The sequence below is a fragment of the Mustelus asterias genome, chromosome 8 (genome assembly GCF_964213995.1).
Source record: "Mustelus asterias chromosome 8, sMusAst1.hap1.1, whole genome shotgun sequence".
Lineage (NCBI taxonomy): Eukaryota > Metazoa > Chordata > Chondrichthyes > Carcharhiniformes > Triakidae > Mustelus > Mustelus asterias.
The window spans coordinates 121,184,210-121,202,425 of record NC_135808.1 but is presented as its reverse complement, the minus strand read 5'-3'; the positions used below and the strand labels follow the sequence as shown (position 1 = coordinate 121,202,425).

The following is an 18,216-nucleotide window of genomic DNA, read 5'->3' as shown; positions in this document are numbered from 1 at the left end:
AGACCGTCCTCATGCATGTGGAACTTGGCAAGAGGTTTCTGCTCGGCGATTCTGCATTGTCGTGTGTCTTGAAGGCCACCTTGGAGAGCGCCTACTCAAAGATCGGAGGCTGAATTCCCTTGACTGCTGAAGTGTTCCCCGACTGGAAGGGAACACTCCTGCCTGGTGATTGTCGCGCGGTGTCCGTTCATCCGTTGTCGTAGCGTCTGTATGGTCTCGATGATGTACCATGCCTCGGAACATCCTTTCCTGCAGCGTATGAGATAAAAGACTTGCATTCCAACCATTATCTTGCAATTGTGTCTTTGTCTATATATGCCGTGTTTGTGAAACCTACCTCTCCATTCTGCTGATGAAGGAGCAGTGCTCCGAAAGCTCGTGATTCCAAATAAACCTGTTGGACTTTAACCTGGTGTTGTGAGACTTCTTACTGTGCCCACCCCAGTCCAACGCTGGCATCTCCACATCCTAATTTGGTGTCATGTCATGCAGATGCAACTTCTTTTCAGTCCAAAGATGTGCAGGTTAGGTTGATTGGCCATGCTAAAATTGCCCCTTAGTGTCCTGAGATGCGTAGGTTAGAGGGATTAGTGGGTAAAATATGTAGGGATATGGGAGTAGGGTCTGGGTGGGATTGTGGTCGGTGCAGACTCGATGGGCTGAATAGCCTCTTTCTGTACTGTAGGGTTTCTATGATTCTAAGTAGAAAGTGTAGGAAAAACTCAGCAGAATTTCTGAAGGGAGGAACAGAGTTAAAGTTTCGAGTCCAGTATAACTCTTCTGCAGAACAATTTTCCAGAGGCTGCAGTTGACTGTGTGCCTTGAGCAGTTTTTGCTGGCCCTCCCGTGCGGCAGGGGGCGCTGCGGTGTTTGACAGGCAGCGCAGGGGGATGATCCTGGCAGCGCTTCACGACGACAACGGCCGGCGTCCCGCACATGCGCAGCATGAGCGGCCTTTTCCAGTTTGGCGGAATCTGCCGGCCCCAGAAAATCGCCTGGGTCCCGGGTGATTGCGGGTGAAGAAGCCTAAAAATGGTTGGTAGTCCCCCGAAAGAAACATCGATCCCGGTAGCTGACGGCTGCAGCGATCGCACGGAGCCGCCGGATGGCGGAGGCGACGTTGTGTCGGGCAGGATGGCGTTAGATTGTGGCCAGCTCCGGCTGCTGATGTCTCCCTTCCCAACGTGGCCATTGGGGTAGAGGCTTGAGGAAGAAGCTCCAAGTGCAGGGCAATGCAGGGTGGGGGGAGGGGGCGAGAATCTGTGAATAACACAATGTTCTGGACTAAAGGGGTTTTTAAAAAATATATTATTCTGCACTTTACCCCTCCCGGGCTATAACTGCACACTGGCTTAAATCACTTGGTGTGAGATAGATGCTTGTCCTGGGATGGTCTTTACTCCACTTAGGCCTCGGGTTCTACCGTACAAAAAAGTTAATGGTCTGATTTGTCGTTTGGTGCCAACTTTCTTTAGAACTTTAATTCCTTTAAATCACTACTTTTTATTCAAAAAACGTGGGCACCCGTGGTTTTTATCTCATTTATAGGCGCTACTTTTTTAAAAATACCCCTTGGTTGAATTTGGTGCTACTAGTCTTTAAAATACTTGTAAGATGGTATATATAATGAGAGAGTTCAGTATTTTTAGATGCTGGGGGACACAGACAACAATCTCCGACAGTTTTGTTAACGGTTATTGCAGTTTGTCCAATATTACATTCCATTAAGTTACTTTAATGGCAAGGGTTTGCAAAATGGAATATTTCAGTTTATGGTGTAAGATGCAAGTTTCAAGCAGCAGAGATGCACACTTTCTGAATGTGAACAATGTCATTTTCACTAATCAAGTAATGTCTTAATGTTAATGGTGTACTGTTCACACAGCTGCGTTATGCATTTTGGAAACAGGGCATCCCTACGAGGTTTGATTGCCCGTCCCTGTGAGGTTTGATAGGACTGACTGGCTTTGTTGGAGACTGGAGTCACATAAACCATATTGGGTAAAGACAGAATGTTTCCTTCCCTAGCGACCGTTGGTAAATCAGTTGGTTCTTACAATTCCACATCTTCTTGGTCACTTTTACTGATACCAACTTCAAAATTCTCAAATTGTTGTGGTGGAATTGGAACTTGTGTTCTCTGGAACATTGTCAAGGTTTCTGGTTTGCTCGTGCAGTTTATAACCACAACACTATACCCATTTAAGAAATAGCAATCACATGGCTATTAAGAAATAGCAATCACATGGGAAAATACAGGCGTGGAAATGTGCAGGACCGGATCTGTGTTTCGCCTGCTGCAACAAAACTTCAATCGTGACCCAGCAGTGGGGTTATGGGGATAGGGCCTGGGGGTGCGATTGTTGTCGGCGCAGACTCAATGAGCCAATTGGTCTCCTTCAGCACTGCAGGGATTCTATGATTCTGTTTCCATGTGGTTTATGTCATCGACAGTTAGAAGTGCAGGTGACTGTGGGAGAATTACACATTAATAGCATTCCTGATGTAAAAAATATCTTTAGAGGTTGATGTGATTTCAAAGGTGTGGAAAAGAAAGCGCACTTTGGCTATCCTCTCAACTAAAATAATAATGGAAAAGCAAGGAGTATATACAATTTTAAAAGTAACATTGCAACATAGTGAAAGGCTGAGGAATTTTCAGGAGGCTCTGACTAACATCTTCAGGAAAGTCTTACTGGACACATGATCCCCACTGTTTAAAATGACCGGATTTAAAATGGGCTGATGCTTATTTTGGTTAAAAAGGAATTAACCATTTGCATTCATGCTTATTTCAGACCTGCCAGTACTATTAGTGCTGTTTATTTTAGGTGGTTGACGGTCAGTGTTTTAGAAAGTAAGCCGACAATCGGTGTGAGCACCGCATGCTTTCATTTCGTGGGAACTGGAGATGTCCATTACACTGGACACTGTTCACCTGTGACTTGTCCACTACGTGGACAGACCCGGGGACCTGTATCAGTAACACAATGTCTCAATTCAGCAAACAAGGCCGTGTAGGTAAAAATCCGTTCCACTTATGAAACCGTTTGAATCAGTGACCCTATTAACTGAGGCTTGTAGTGAACTCCTGTTGCTGTAAATAGTCTGAAATAAATCGCCACAAAATCTTTTTCTTTTAAAGCATCGATTATCTCAATACCAGCGTTCAGCTGAATATACATTGAAAGTATGAAAATCTGAGCACAGGGAGTTGAGTAGTATATTGAAACAGATGCTGATAAAATAGGAGAGCGTTGCTTTTAATTTGGAAGGTGCTGATTGTGGTGTGGCCACGGTCTTGGTCTTGAAGTAGCTAACACGTGTTGGTCTGTTTATCTTAACATTTGAGGAGGGAAAATGTTAAGATTTTGGAAGATTGCCATTATTAATTGCCATTTGGTTAAACTCTGGAATTTCTTCCCTGAAAGTGTCTATCTCTCTCTTTTAAGCTTGCCTTTTTGGTACTTCAGCTGAGCCTTGGCTTCCAAAGGAATCAAGTAGGAAACATCTTGTAGACAGGAAACAAACAAAATCTCTGGTTAACCAATATTTATTCAAACCGCAGACATTGAATGACTGATCCTGATTGAAATTGCCTTTACACAGCCTGCTCCACTCCATAAGGTCAATTCTTCTGATGGTACCCAAGTTTCAATAACATATATATAGTTAAAGCACTCGAATCTGGGCAGTCATTCATTTTAATTTGAAACCATAGCTCACTGATGTAACTAATACTCATGGTGTTTGCAGTAGTGAAAGTAAAAGAATCTCAGTTGAAATTTTTATTTTTCATCATGTGCTTTCAGATTGAGGTATATTAAGTATCAGAGCTTATCCTGCAAAGGCTAATTTGCTCTTGTTCAGTGCTAATGCAAATCACGGCGACACAATGTCCTCACAGTGCCGAGTTCGATTCCCGGCTTGGGTAACTGTCTGTGTGGAGTTTGCACATCCTCCCCATGTCTGCATGGGTTTCCTCCGAGTGTTTTGGTTGCCTCTCACAGTCCAAAAGACGTGCTGGGTAGGTGCATTGGCCATGCTAAATTCCCTCAGTGTACCCGAACAGGCGCCGGAGTGTGGCGACTAGGGGATTTTCACAGTAACTTCATTGCAGTGTTTTTAAAAAAAACTTTTTATTTCTGAGCAAATAAAACTGATGAGATTGAGGGTATTAATATTAGGAACATGTGCAAAAATGTCTAACTCAAATATAAAGGAAGCATTATCATTCTTGGTGACAAAATCCTGAAATTGAAAATCCAGCCAAGCCCTTGCTATGTAGCAACTCTTGTCCCTCATCTTTGGGCTTTATTTGTTGCTGTCTTTGACTATTGGCTCCTGAAGTATATGACATAATTTCCTTACAGTGCTCCAAGTTGTTGAGATGGGGTATGGATACAGAGATTTTAACCTTGTGCTAATGTCACTAATCTCTAGCTGGCATCTCCAAATTACTTTCAGTTGACCAAACTGTTAATAATTCAAATATGGTACATGTGAGTTTGGGTGATTTTGTTAACTTGTCGCTAGGAAATATAGCAAAGTAAGTGGGCGTCAGTGCATGTTTGTGGAAATTTATGTAACCTACTTCCCAACGATGATTGCAAAAGATAGATACTTGTGAGGTAGACTGTGTCAGCTTTCGATTGTTTTATGGTTCAGGTGCAAATGGCTTTCTTTATTCATATATATTTAGCGGTGATGTAAATTTGTTTGTGAAACTGCTCACAATTGGTATAAGAGTGACAATGTCTGTGGAACAGCTAGGATGTGTGACAGTTTGTCAAGTATCTAAACAGATTTTGGAAATTTTCACCTTAGTGTTCTCTTAACAACACTAACTATTATTTCTCCTTCAAACATAGGGATTTGTTAAAGTTGTGAAAAGCAAGGCGTACTTCAAGCGGTACCAAGTAAAGTTTAGGAGGAGGAGAGGCAAGTAAATTGGGGAATCTGTTAACTTCCTAGAATTCAAACCCATATTTTAATTAGCAAAGTTTCTATATTCAGTGATGAGATTATTATAAAATGTCCTTTCTCCCATTTCCAGAGGGAAAGACTGATTACTTTGCACGAAAACGCTTGGTGGTACAGGACAAGAACAAGTACAACACGCCAAAGTACCGGATGATTGTACGATTTACCAACCGGGACATCATATGCCAGGTAAAGGACTTGCATTAATAATCTCTTCCATATTAAAATGGGGCTATTAAGAAAGTTATTGAACATTTCAATTTTTGGTAATGTTTAAAGCCGTGCAAGTCAAACTCAATTCAACATAAATGTACTACAAATGATTATACTTTATTTTACAGATTGCGTATGCTAAAATTGAGGGCGATATCATTGTATCTGCTGCCTACGGCCATGAATTACCCAAGTATGGCATAAAGGTTGGGCTCACCAACTATGCTGCATCATATTGCACTGGTCTGCTTCTTGCCCGCAGGGTAAGTTCAGTGGCTTCCAGGATTTTTGCTTGCATTATTTTAAGGCTCTTAATTTATTGAAGGTACACTTGTTAAGACAATTTCCTTATTAAGATTCTTTTTGTAGGATTTAGAACTTTTAATACTTGGATTTTAATGGCTGTTAACGACAAATTGTAGTGAAGCTGCATGTGATGCATATCATTCTTGTCTTGAGTAACCAACTACAAAATGTAAGGTTTTGGGCACAAAGTTTTACAATGGTCTTTGAATTGCCTATTTTGTCTACTTTACAGTAGTGGCTATACATCCAAAGCATTTCATTGACTGTAAAGCACTTTGGGATGTCCTGAGGTCATGAAAGGTGCTGAATAAATGCAAGTCTTTCTCGCTGTTGCAATAGTTAGATGTATAGAGGAGTTCTTAGTCATAAGATTTACCTTTTCTAAAACATCTGACTGTTAACATGAACAGCAGTAATTTTAATTTATGCAATGTCTTTAATGTTGAAAAAACATCCCAAGGTGCTTCCCAAAGGTGAAATCAGAGTCAAAAGGGAAGTTATTTGGAGGGTTACTAAAAACTCCACCCAAGATGGTGTGAAAGGTAGAGATTGACCTGGAGGGGTTTAGGGAGGGAATCAAGGTCTTGGAGCCAGTTGAAGACACAAGCATCAGCGGAGGTGCACGAAAGACAAAAGTCAGGTATGTGGTTTGTTGATTTTGCGGGGTGGGTCACGTTGGAAAGGGATATGTCAAGGCATGGGCCTACAGGCCCTAGCTAGAATAGTTAAAATTCAATGCTCCAGGCTACCGAGTGCTACTTAAATTCTTTGTTTTCATTCATTTATGGGTTGTGGGTGTTGCCTGGCAGTTGTGTGGCACGAATGTTACTTACCACTTGTCAGCCCAAGCTGCATTTGCACATGAACTCCTTCAGTATCTGAGGAGTCGCAAATGATACTGAATATCGTGCAGTCATCGGCGACCATTCCCACTTCTGACCTTATGATGGAGGGAAGGTCATTAATGAAGCAGCTGAAAATGGTTGGGCCTTGGTGACATTCCCCTGACAAACTCCTGCAGTGATGTCCTGGAGCTGAGATGACTGACCTCCAACCACCACAATCATCTTCCTTTGTTCCAGGCATGACTTCAGCCAGCAGAGGGTTTCCCCACAATTCCCATTGATTCCAGTTTTGCTGGGGCTGATTGATGCCACACTCGGTCAAATGCTGCTTGATGTCAAGGACACTCAGTCTCACCTTGCCTCTGGCATTCAACTTTTTTGTCCATGTTTGACCAAGACTAATGATTTCAGGAGCTGAGTGGCCTTGGTGGAACCCAAACTGAGCGGCAGTGAGCAGGTTATTGCTGAGTAAGTGCCACTTGATAGCACTGTTGACGACCCCTTCCATCACTTTGATGATCGAGAGTAGACTAGTGGGCCGGTAATTGGCCAGGTTGGATTTGTCCAGTTTCTTGCGTGTATGGGACATACCTGGGCAATTTTCCATGTTGCTGAGTGGATGCCAGTGTTGTAGCTGTACTGGAACAGCTTGGCTAGAGATGTGACAAGTTCTGGAGCACAAGTCTTTAGTGCTGCTGCTGGGATATTGTCAGGGCCCATAGTCTTTGCAGTATCCAGTGCCTTCAGCCTTTTATTATCACATGGGGTGAATCGAATTGGCTGAAGACTTACATCTGCGACTCGGGACCTCTGGAGGAGGCCGAAATGGGTTGTCCACCTGGCATTTCTGGCTGAAGATTGGTGCAAATGCATCAGCTGTGTCTTATTCTTGCTGAATTTTCCCATAGCTTATTGGATGCCTATTGTTAATCCCTCTGTGTTTGGAGGTTACAGGAAGCTATGGGGATTGGCTATCCCTTAAAGGAATTTCAACACAAGGAATAATATTTTCAATTTGAGGAGTTGGTGATATGGGGTGTAAGTATATTGACGGAGATGGGTGATTGGTGAGCCAGACATCAGTAGTTTGGATGAGTTGAAGTTTAGTCGTGGTGGAGAATGGAAAGTCAGCCAGAAGAGCCTGGAACAGGTGCATCTGGGGAGGAGACGAGTATAATGAGGTTTTCAGAAGCACAGAGGCTGTGGTGGATGTGCAGTTGGATTAAGTTGGAGGGTTGGAAATAGGCGGTCTTCGTCATGGAGAGTATATGTGACCAGAGATTCTGCTTGAAGTAGAATAGGAAGCCATTTTTGCAAACCATCTGGTTCTGCCTTGTGCGTGACCAGCTGAGGTGAAGGGTGAGGAGGGATATTAGACGTGATTGGCTGCAAGAGTGCAAAGTTTGTGGCTTTGGCTGAAGGTCCATCTTGGCAGTCAATATGAAGATGCTTTTCCTGAGGAAAAAGGCAAGTTACTGCGGATGCTGGAAACTGAAACCAGAAGAGAAAATGCTGGAAAATCTCAGCAGAGAAAAGAGCTGACGTTTCAAGTCCAGATGCCCCATTGTCAAAGCTTTGATAAAGAGTCATCTGGACTCGGAACGTCAGCTCATTTCTCTCCTTAAAGATGCTGCCAGACCTGCTGAGATTTTCCAACATTCTCTCGTTTGGTTTCTGTTCCTGGGGAATGTATCACTGGTGTTAAAATTCAGCATCCAAGCTTTCAATCATAATCCTGACGTATCAAAACTATGCACAGATTTTCTGTAATCTGGCTTTTTGAAGCAATTAAGATGTATTCTTTAAGTGTTTGGTGAATATTCTGTGGCAATAGTTTGCTTTTAGGTCCTAATGTCAGCATCAAGTTCTTCCATAGCTGCTGCATTGGGCCACGTGTGGAATGAAGTGTCGTCTACTCAGCATGAACAACATGCTTTAACCCCAGTACAAAAATAGTATAGTGCACAAAGTCTGAAATAAAAACTGGAAATACTCAACAGGTCAAGACAGCATCTGTGGAGAGAAAGTGAAAGTTTCAGGTCACTAACCTTTCACCAGAACAGTTCTGAAATGTCAACTCCATTTCTCTCCACAGACGCTATCTGACCTGTTGAGTATTTCTTGCTTTAATCCCAGTCTCTGAACGAAATATCTTTTCTTCCTGGTATTAATGATAGGGCAGTGCTTGAACCTACTGTGCCTCTCGTCACATTGTAGGGATTTTGATGAAAACATTTCACTGCACGATTTGCATGAAATTTGTTTGCTATGTATTGGAATATAGCTATCCACAATGTATACCATAGATAAGCTAAATTATGAACATTAAAGCTTGGTTATGGACAATATAACGTTCTGAGCATTGCCGTTATTATGGGTTTGCTTTTGACGAGATAAAACCTGTAATAACTTTTTGTCCTTTGTTTTTAAAAGCTGCTGAACAAATTTGGTTTGGATAAGGTCTATGAGGGTCAGGTAGATGTGACTGGTGATGAATACAATGTGGAAAGTATCGATGGGAAGCCTAGTGCTTTCACCTGCTACCTTGATGCTGGACTTGCCAGAACCACCACAGGCAACAAAGTCTTTGGAGCTTTGAAAGGTGCAGTCGACGGTGGCCTGTCTATTCCACACAGGTATGGGAGATGTTCAGGCATTGTCTTTTTTTAAAAAAAGAATTTGATGACATTTCATGATTTCAAGCTTCAATTTTGTGATTTGATGCTTGATGTTGAAGTGCAAATAGTGCAAACTTGGAAAAAGCAAGGCTTTTGACTGTTGCTTTTGTACTGATGGGTGGAAGTGGTGTATTATATAGGGGATTGGATTCATAACTCTACTAATTCCTGACCGTGACAATGCCTTTGAAATGAGGCATTATCCAACCGGAACATAAATGTGGATCAGCCATGCCGAGTGTCAATACAATAATAATGTCATGGTCTCTGTTATAAATCTACACAAAAATAACGCAAGTAAATTTCAAACTCATATTACTATGGTTTTGACTTACCATTTTATGATATATCAAGTGCAAAGAATAATTTTTGTTTAAAGACTGGACTGAAAGGACCTTATAACTTCTGCAAAACAGAAAAATGATTGAAATACTTAATGCACAAATGATTTTTAATTTCCCAGCACCAAGCGATTCCCAGGTTATGACTGTGAGAGCAAGGAATTCAACCCTGAAGTCCATCGTAAACACATCTTTGGGGTGAACATAGCAGAGTACATGCGCTACCTGGTGGATGAGGATGAGGATGCCTACAAGAAGCAATTTTCTCAATACATCAAGCATGGAGTCACAGCTGACATGGTAAGCAATTGTATTCGTCCTTTTCAGTATTTTATTAAGTGTATGCAATTCTCTTTCTTTAGAAACTGGTGTTTGTAGCCCAGGGTGTGGTTAGGAGGTTGTAGGGGAAGTGTAAAGTACGTGGGCCGATCTAAACATCCTTGTGTAATAAAAAATTCAGATGAAATAAAACCAGCTGCGTTCTGAGGTTCTTTACAGGAGGCTGGTTGATTAAGTACTACTTTATGGTAATATGTTTAGAATCCTGCTAGATATTCAAATTTGGTAAATTAAACTTTACATTAAGGAGGGGCAGAGGAATATTCTGCTTGATGTATTCTTTGTTATGTTATTTTTTAAAAAATCTATCCATTAACATCATGCTACTCAAGATTAGGATAGGTGACTAAATGCTTGGAGAAAGAGTGAGGTTTTACGAAATGGGGTTTAGAGACAGAATTCCGTAGCTTCAGGACTAAGCAACTGAAGGCTTGGTAGAGTGCTTAAAATCAAGGATGCGCAAGGGAGCAGAATTAAAGGAGTGTGAAGATGTTGGATGGTTGTAGGCTGGATGACCTACATATTGGGGAGATGTGAAGCCTAGCAATGATTTGAAAACGAGGGATGGGAATTTTAAAATCTGTGTTACTTGCACCAGTTAGTCACAGGGATAATGAGAAAACTTCACTTGGTGCAAGTTAGAACACAGCCAGTAAAGTTCAGGTTAACGAAGGGTGGCAGTTGGGAGGCCATCCTGGAGCGCATTGCAATCATTTGAGGCAATTAAGCAAAGACACACGAGGGTTTCAGCTGCAAATGAGCTAAGTCAGGGTTAAAGTGCTGAAGTGGAGGTGGAATTATACAATCTAACTGAAGCAGGAAGCTCATCTCATGGACAGATAGGTTTCCGAGATTGTGAAGGTTATGGTTCAGCCTCTGGAGGTGTTTTGTACAAGAAGAATAATGCTGGACCATGTTAGCTTATAAGACACAAGCTGATTAAGAACCAGACAGGCTGGATCTTGCATATTTGAGAGGGAATGGGAAGTGTTTGCATTATTCATCTGGCCGAGTAGTTGGGAGGCAAGGTAGAGATTAAATTGTTGCTGCTGCAATTGGAAGGAGAGGTTGCTTATTTTCTCCTTCAATTGTTGAATTTTGACAGTGATCCTTTTGCGGATTTGATGGGCAACTATAAAGATAGGTGTACTGCCAATGCTGTTCGTCTTACACTCATAAGGACAAACACAAATCAGCACTTTTTTCTTCTGTGGTATAAATTGTTGTAATTGTTTGAAATTTGGTATTCTTGCATTTGTCCTGAATAGTGCAAGATGAAAAATTTTGGCAATATGTCTCTCTTCTCAATATTCAAGTTCTGTATCATAAAGAATGCTTTCAGCACCAGTAGGTCATTCAGCCCATACTGTCTGTTCCGACTCTTTGCAAAAGCAGTTTAGATTGTCCCACTTCATGTTCCTTTCCGTGTGGACTTGAAATTTTTTTCTTGCAAATTATTGAGTTCTGTTTCGACAGCTGCAATGGAATCTGCCTCTAACATCCTTTCAAACAGTGCACACAAGATTGTTGGCACTGGCTGCATAAAATAATTTCTTCCCCATGTCACCGTTTGTTCTTTTGCCAGTTGCTTTAAATTTATGCCGTCTGGTTTTTGACTCTGCAAATGGGGAGTTCCTCTATATTTACTCTGTCTCGACCCTCATGATTTTGAACACCTCTACCAAATCTCTCAACGATCTTTTAGAACAAAGACCGCTTATTAAATCTATCCAAGTAACTCCCTCATCTTGTGCAAATCCTTTCTTCACTCTCTCTAATGCCTTCACATCCTTCCTAAATTGTGAAGCATGGAATTGAACACAATACACTCCAGTTGAGGCTGAAGGGGAGGCAGTGGTGGTATTGTCATTGGACTAGTAATCCAGAGACTCGGGGTAATTCTCTGGGGACCTGGGTTTGAATCCCACCATGGCAGATGATGAAATTTGAATTGTTCGACATCCCTTTCAGAATCGTGTCTTTGGTTTATTCTGTCTCCCAAAATGTGCCACTTTGCATTCATGTGTTAAAATGTATATGGCAGCGTCCTCTCGTTCCACCAGCTTATTTCTGTCTCCTTGACCTCCATCACTATCCTCCTCACGGTTCATAGTGCCACGTTCTTGTTTGTTTTGTGCCATCTGCAAATTTTGAAATTCTGCCCTGTGTACCCAAGAATAAATCATGAATATAGATCAAGAAAAGCAGTGGCCCTGAGGAAGACCACTGCACGTATATCTTCCTTCAATCCAAAAAAATAACTGGCCACCACTGCAGTTTACTATTAGTTAGCCAACTTTGCATCCATGCTACCGCTGTCCTTTATTCCATGGACTTCAACTTCACCGGCAAATCTATTGTGTAGAACCTCATTAATTGCCTTTTGGAAGTCTGTGTATGTGGACTGTTATTCTCATTAATTGATCAACTAAAATACAAAATAACTAATAGTAGAAAAGAGATGTTGGTCCCTTAGAAGATGAGGAGGAGGATTTAATAATAGGAAACGAGGAAATGGCCGAGGCCTTAAATACGTTTTTTGTGTCGGTCTTCACAGTGGAGGACACAAATAGCTTACCAATAATTGACGGTCATGGGACTGTAGGGGGTGAGGACCTTAAAACGATCATTATTACTAAAGAGGTAATGCTGGATAGGCTAATGGGACTAAAGGGTAGACAAGTCCCCTGGTCCGGATGGGATGCATCCCAGGGTACTAAAAGAAACGGCAGAAGTGATAGCAAATGCATTAGTTGTAATTTATCAACATTCACTGGATTCTGGGGAGGTGCCAGCTGATTGGAAAACAGCTAATGTGACGCCACTGTTTAAAAAAGGAGGTAGACAAAAGGCAGGTAACTACAGGCCGGTTAGCTTAACATCCATAGTTGGGAAAATGCTGGAATCTATCATTAAGGAAGAAATAGCAGGACACCTGGAAAAGAATGGTTCAATCAAGCATACGCAGCATGGATTCATGAAGGGAAAGTCATGTTTTTGACTAATTTACTGGAATTTTTTGAGGATATAACGAGTGCGGTTGACAGAGGGGAACCGGTGGATGTGGTGTATTTAGATTTCCAGAAGGCATTCGATAAGGTGCCTCACAAAATGTTGCTGCATAAGATAAAGGTACACAGAGTTGGGGGTACGGTGTTAGCGTGGATTGTGGATTGGCTATCTAACAGAAAGCAGAGTCGGAATAAATGGGTGCTTTTCCGGTTGGCAATCAGTGACTTGTGGCATGCCACAGGGATCGGTGCTGGGGCCTCAACTATTTACCATATACATAGACGATCTGGAGGAGGGGACCGAGTGTAGGGTAACACAGTTTGCGGATGACACAAAGATGAGTGGGAAAGCAAATTGCGTGGAGGACACAGAGTCTGCAGACAGATTTGGATAGGCTAAGGATAGGGTCGTAAAGAGTGCCTTTGGTACATTGGCCTTTATAAATCGGAGTATTGAGTATAAAAGTTGGTGTGTTATGGTAAGGTTATATAAGGCATTGGTGAGGCCGAATTTGGAGTATTGTGTACAGTTTTGGTCACCTAGTTACAGGAAGGATGTAAATAAGATTGAAAGAGTGCAGAGAAGGTTTACAAGGATGTTGCCGGGACTTGAGAAGCTGAGTTACAGAGAGAGATTGAATAGGTTGGGACTTTATTCCCTGGAGCGTAGAAGATTGAGGGGAGATTTGATAGAGGTGTATAAGATTTTGATGGGTATAGATAGAGTGAATGCAAGCAGGCTTTTTCCGCTGAGGCTAGGGGAGAAAAGAACCAGAGGGCATGGGTTAAGGGTGAAAGGAGAAAAGTTTAAAGGGAATATTAGAGGGGGCTTCTTCACGCAGAGAGTGGTGGGAGTGTGGAATGAGCTGCCGGATAAAGTGGTAAATGCGAGGTCACTTTTAACATTTAAGAAAAACTTGGACGGGTTCATGGATGAGAGGGGTGTGGAGGGATATGGTCCAAGTGCAGGTCAGTGGGACTAGGCAAAAAATGGTTCAGCACAGCCAAGAAGGGCCAAAAGGCCTGTTTCTGAGCTGTAATTTTCTATGGTTCTAAGTGAGTGGGCAAGGATCTGGCAGATGGAGTATAACGTTGGTAAGTGTGAGGTTATCCACTTTGGAAGGAATAATAGTAAAATGGACTATTATTTAAACGGTGAAAAATTACAGCATGCTACTGTGCAGAGGGACCTGGGGGTCCTTGTTCATGAATCACAAAAACTCAGTTTGCAGGTGCAGCAGGTAATCAAGAAGGCAAATGGAATGTTGGCCTTTATCGCGAGAGGGATGGAGTATAAAAGCAGGGAGGTCATTCTGCAACTACTGTGTTCAATTTTGGTCCGCTTATTTAAGAAAGGATATATTAGCTTTGGAGGGGGTACAGAGAAGGTTCACCAGGTTGATTCCGGAGATGAGGGGGTTAGCTTATGAGGCGAGATTGAGTAGACTGGGCCTGGACTCATTGGAGTTTAGAAGGTTGAGGGGAGATCTTATAGAAACATATAAGATAATGAAGGGGCTAGACAGGGTAGAAGCAGCGAGGTTATTTCCACTTACAATGGAAACAAGAACCAGGGGGCATAGCCTCAAAGTACAGGGGAGTTGAGAAGGAACTTCTTCCAGAGGGTAGTGAATCTTTGGAATTCTCTGCCCAATGAAGCAGTAGAGGCTACTCGTTAAATATGTTTAAGTCACAGATAGATAGATTTTTAACCATTATGGGGAGCGGGCGGGTAAGTGGAACTGAACCCACTATCAGATCAGCCATGATCTTTTTGAATGGCGGAGCAGGCTTGAGGGGCTAGATGGCCTACTCCTGCTCCTATTTCTTATGTTCTAGAACAAGACACAATGAGAAATCCACAATAGTGACATGTGACAATATTATAAAGAAACTGAAGTTACAATTGGAGTGATTGAAGAAATCACATTACTTTGGGTAAAAAATGCTGGCACTGCTTGTGAGATACCCACATGTTCAAAGTGAGTTTTAAAAAACCGAAGTAAATATTGAATCGTAGTGCAAGTTTCTTGACTTGATTTATTATTGTCACATGTTTTAGCATACAGTGAAAAGTATTGTTTCTTGCATGCCAAACAGACAAAGCATACCGTTCGTAGAGAAGGAGAGAGTGCAGAATGTAGTGTTACAGTCATAGCTAGGGTATAGAGAAAGATCAACTTACTGCAAGGTAAGTCCATTCAAAAGTCTGATGGCAGTAGGGAAGAAGCTGTTCTTGAGTCGGCTGGTACATGAACTAAGTTTTTTCTTTCAAAAACTTTCATAGATAGAAGATTTGTACAAGAAAGCTCATGCTGCTATCAGAGAAAACCCTGTTCATGAGAAGAAGCCCAAGAGAGAAGTCAAGAAAAAGAGGTATTGTACACAAAGACTGTCCCCAACAATCCTTACAAAAAGTAAAATTCAACCTCTAATCTTCATTCGATCAACAACAAAAAAGTGTGTTGCAGTAGAATGTTGCACTTATTTTAGGTGCAGAACAAACTAAAGGAATCTGTTCTTCTAATTGGAAGAGTGGAATTTTTAAAATCTTAAGAATAAATATATGCATATTTGCTAGTGGATAAACCATTCCTATTTTGGTCACCCTTAAAGATGTTGCTCTTGCTGTGTACATATATTAATGAGCCGAAAGTCTGTCATACTTCAGTCAAATGACTGCTGTGAGTATATAAACTCTAGCTGGTTACTGAAGGGTGAAAAGGTTACTTGCAGCTCAACCCAAATTGGCAGCATCCACTTGAAAATAAGTTTTCTATATCAGTTGTGACTGCTTATTAAAGTAAGGCACTGCTGTTTCGGTTCCATTAATATGAACCCATTGAGGCTACTCAAGCCTTCTTCCTGCCTTGTGTATTGCTTGCTTGTAATGACCTGTGAGCTACTTTTCAAAAAACGGAAATACGCACAGCACCTGAAGTACTTTGAAAGGAGAGAGTGTAAGGTATCTACAAAGGAAGATGGTGTGGCTGTGGAGGCTAATCATCTCAACCCCAAGACATTGCTACAGGAATTCCTCAGGGTAATATCATAGGCCCAACTATCTTTAGCTGCTTCATCACTGATCTTCCCTCCTTCATAAGTTCAGAAGCACGGATGTTTACTGATAATTTCACAGTGTTCTGTACAATCTGATGATACTAAAGCAGATGGTGCTTGCATGCAGCAAGACCTGGACAACATTCAGGCTTGAGTTAATGTGAGATCCAAATGTTAAGTGCTAGGCAGTGACCATATGCAACAAGAGAGAATCTAACCATCTCCCTGTGACATTCAACAACATCATTATCACTCATTTCCTCACCATCAACATCCTGGGGTAACCATTGATTGGAAACTGAACTGGACCAGCCATATAAATACTGTGGCTACAAAAGCAGGACATATGCTGGAAATTATGGAGCGCGTGATTAGTTACTTAGTACCCTAAAGCCTATCCACTATCTACATGGCAGAAGTCACGAGTGTGATGGAATATTCTCCACTTATCTGGATGAGTGCTGCTCCGTTAACACTCAAGGACAAACCAACCTGCTTGATCAGCACCCATCAACCATCTTAAACATTCACTTCCTCCAAAACTAATGCACAGTTGCAGTTATGTGTACCGTTTGCAAGATGCACTGCAGTAACTTGCCAAGGGCAGCAGATGTATGGGAACACCATCACCTGCAGGTTCCCCTTCAAGCCCCACATCCTGACTTGGAACTGAATTGCCATTCCTTCGCTACCACTTGGAGAGGGCCTGGGTAAGATGCTCATCAGAATTGGTGCAGAGTCAATGGGCTGAATGGCCTCCTGCACTGTGGGGATTCTATGTGAGCCTGCCCATCCCAACCCCATACAGGATTGGGAAGCCACGAGACAGTAATTTTGCTTTGATTGGCTCATCAGTGGGTGCTCCCATGCCACTAATTAGCCAATCAAGGCAATATTACTGTCTCGTGGCTTCTCAATCCTGTATCATAGAATAGAAACCCCACAGTGCAGAAAGAGGCCATTCGGCCCATTGAGTCTGCACCGACCACAATCCCACCCAGGCCCTACCCCCATATCCCTACATATTTTACCCACTAATTCCTCTAACACACACATCTCATGACACTAAGGGGCAATTTTAGCATAGCCAATCAACCTAACCCGCACATCTTTGGACTGTGGGAGGAAACCGGAGCACCCGGAGAAAATCCACGCAGACACGAGGAGAATGTGCAAACTCCACACAGACAGCGACCCAAGCCAGGAATTGAACCCAGGTCCCCCTGGAGCTGTGAAGCAGCAGTGCTAAGCACTGTGCTACCGTGCCGCCCTATGGAGTTGGGGTGTACATATGATCCCAATGTTGGGTTCCTAACAGGACTTCATCCTGTATTACATACACTAACTGCAATGAGTGCTGAAATCACTTTGGACCAATACATTTGTATAAAACCAGTCCTGACAGTCATAAGTATACAAAAGAAAAACTAATCTCGAAGTCGCCAAGAAACGCTTGCATTTCGCTGCAGATCATAAGTGCGATAATTATATGGTTACTAGTCACAAAGTTTCAGACTTTATTGTGTTCTACTGCTGTCAGCCATGGTCCTCAGATTTGAACCCATTGGTAAGGTTACAACTACTGGCTGGTTGCAGGTCATTGAATTAATTTAATGCATTGTTGCCCACCAGATGTTCATTTTCTCTGTAAAGAAGCCGTAATGTTATGGTGAGAAATATTTAACTATTTTGTTCATTTTGTAGGTGGAACCGTCCCAAGATGTCATTGGCACAGAGAAAGGATCGTATTGCTCAAAAGAAGGCCAGCTTCCTCAGGGCACAGGAACAGAATGGCGACAGTTGAAGGGTTGCCGTCGATCATTGTTGAATACAATAATACATCTAATGATTCGTATAAACTGTCAAATAAATTTAAAAGAAAAGGTGCTTCTGTTTGTGTCAAATGTTAAACATGAAGGGGAAAATGCACTTCATTGGAATTTTACTTGCCCGAGATGTCTTTCCCCTCAGTTGCAGCTGGCAGAGACTCAAGTCAGTCTTAACACGCAGATGACTCTTATGCTGAGGAATAAGGCAGCACAGGAAAAAGTTGGGTTGATGGGGCTTTTGCCTACTTTCCAATGTAACCTGAGACTATAGGACTGATCACATGCATAGTGGTTTTTTTTAAACTGTTAATGCTGATTACTTGATAAATAGGAGGATGTTTTTAATCTTAATTGTATTTGGACATAGAGATCACTAGGGTAGGATAATGCTTCAGATAATCCTACAAGCAAATACTTTAACTATTGGTGTGATCCTTGTTGTCTGGATGCTGGGAGTGCACCTGTATACATCAGGAGGATTCCCTGAATCTTGGCTCTAATTTGTATTTTGCCTTCTTGGTCTTTGTTGGTGAGGTAAAGGGAGGGAAATGGGTCAACTGAGTATTGGTCTTTTTTTTGAAGTGATGGATCATTTATATCAATCTGAGTAA

At 42.0% G+C, this 18,216-nt stretch overlaps 1 protein-coding gene across 1 annotated transcript; it reads left to right on the top strand.

Moving 5' to 3' along the window:
* The first annotated feature begins 892 nt into the window (after positions 1-892).
* LOC144497505 (large ribosomal subunit protein uL18A) lies at positions 893-17,662 on the top strand. The gene is made up of 8 exons (XM_078218870.1): positions 893-1,035; positions 4,872-4,941; positions 5,057-5,172; positions 5,325-5,459; positions 8,781-8,983; positions 9,489-9,666; positions 15,004-15,092; positions 17,481-17,662. Exons 1-8 carry the CDS (start codon positions 1,033-1,035, stop codon positions 17,578-17,580), a joined length of 894 nt encoding a protein of 297 aa, XP_078074996.1. The 5' UTR covers positions 893-1,032; the 3' UTR covers positions 17,581-17,662.
* The last annotated feature ends 554 nt before the right edge of the window (positions 17,663-18,216 follow it).

Coding starts and splice junctions, on each gene's coding strand:
- LOC144497505 (XM_078218870.1), top strand. Junction 5,173..5,324: donor ACCGGGACATCATATGCCAG/GTAAAGGACTTG, acceptor TTTATTTTACAG/ATTGCGTATGCTAAAATTGA. Junction 8,984..9,488: donor GGCCTGTCTATTCCACACAG/GTATGGGAGATG, acceptor TTAATTTCCCAG/CACCAAGCGATTCCCAGGTT.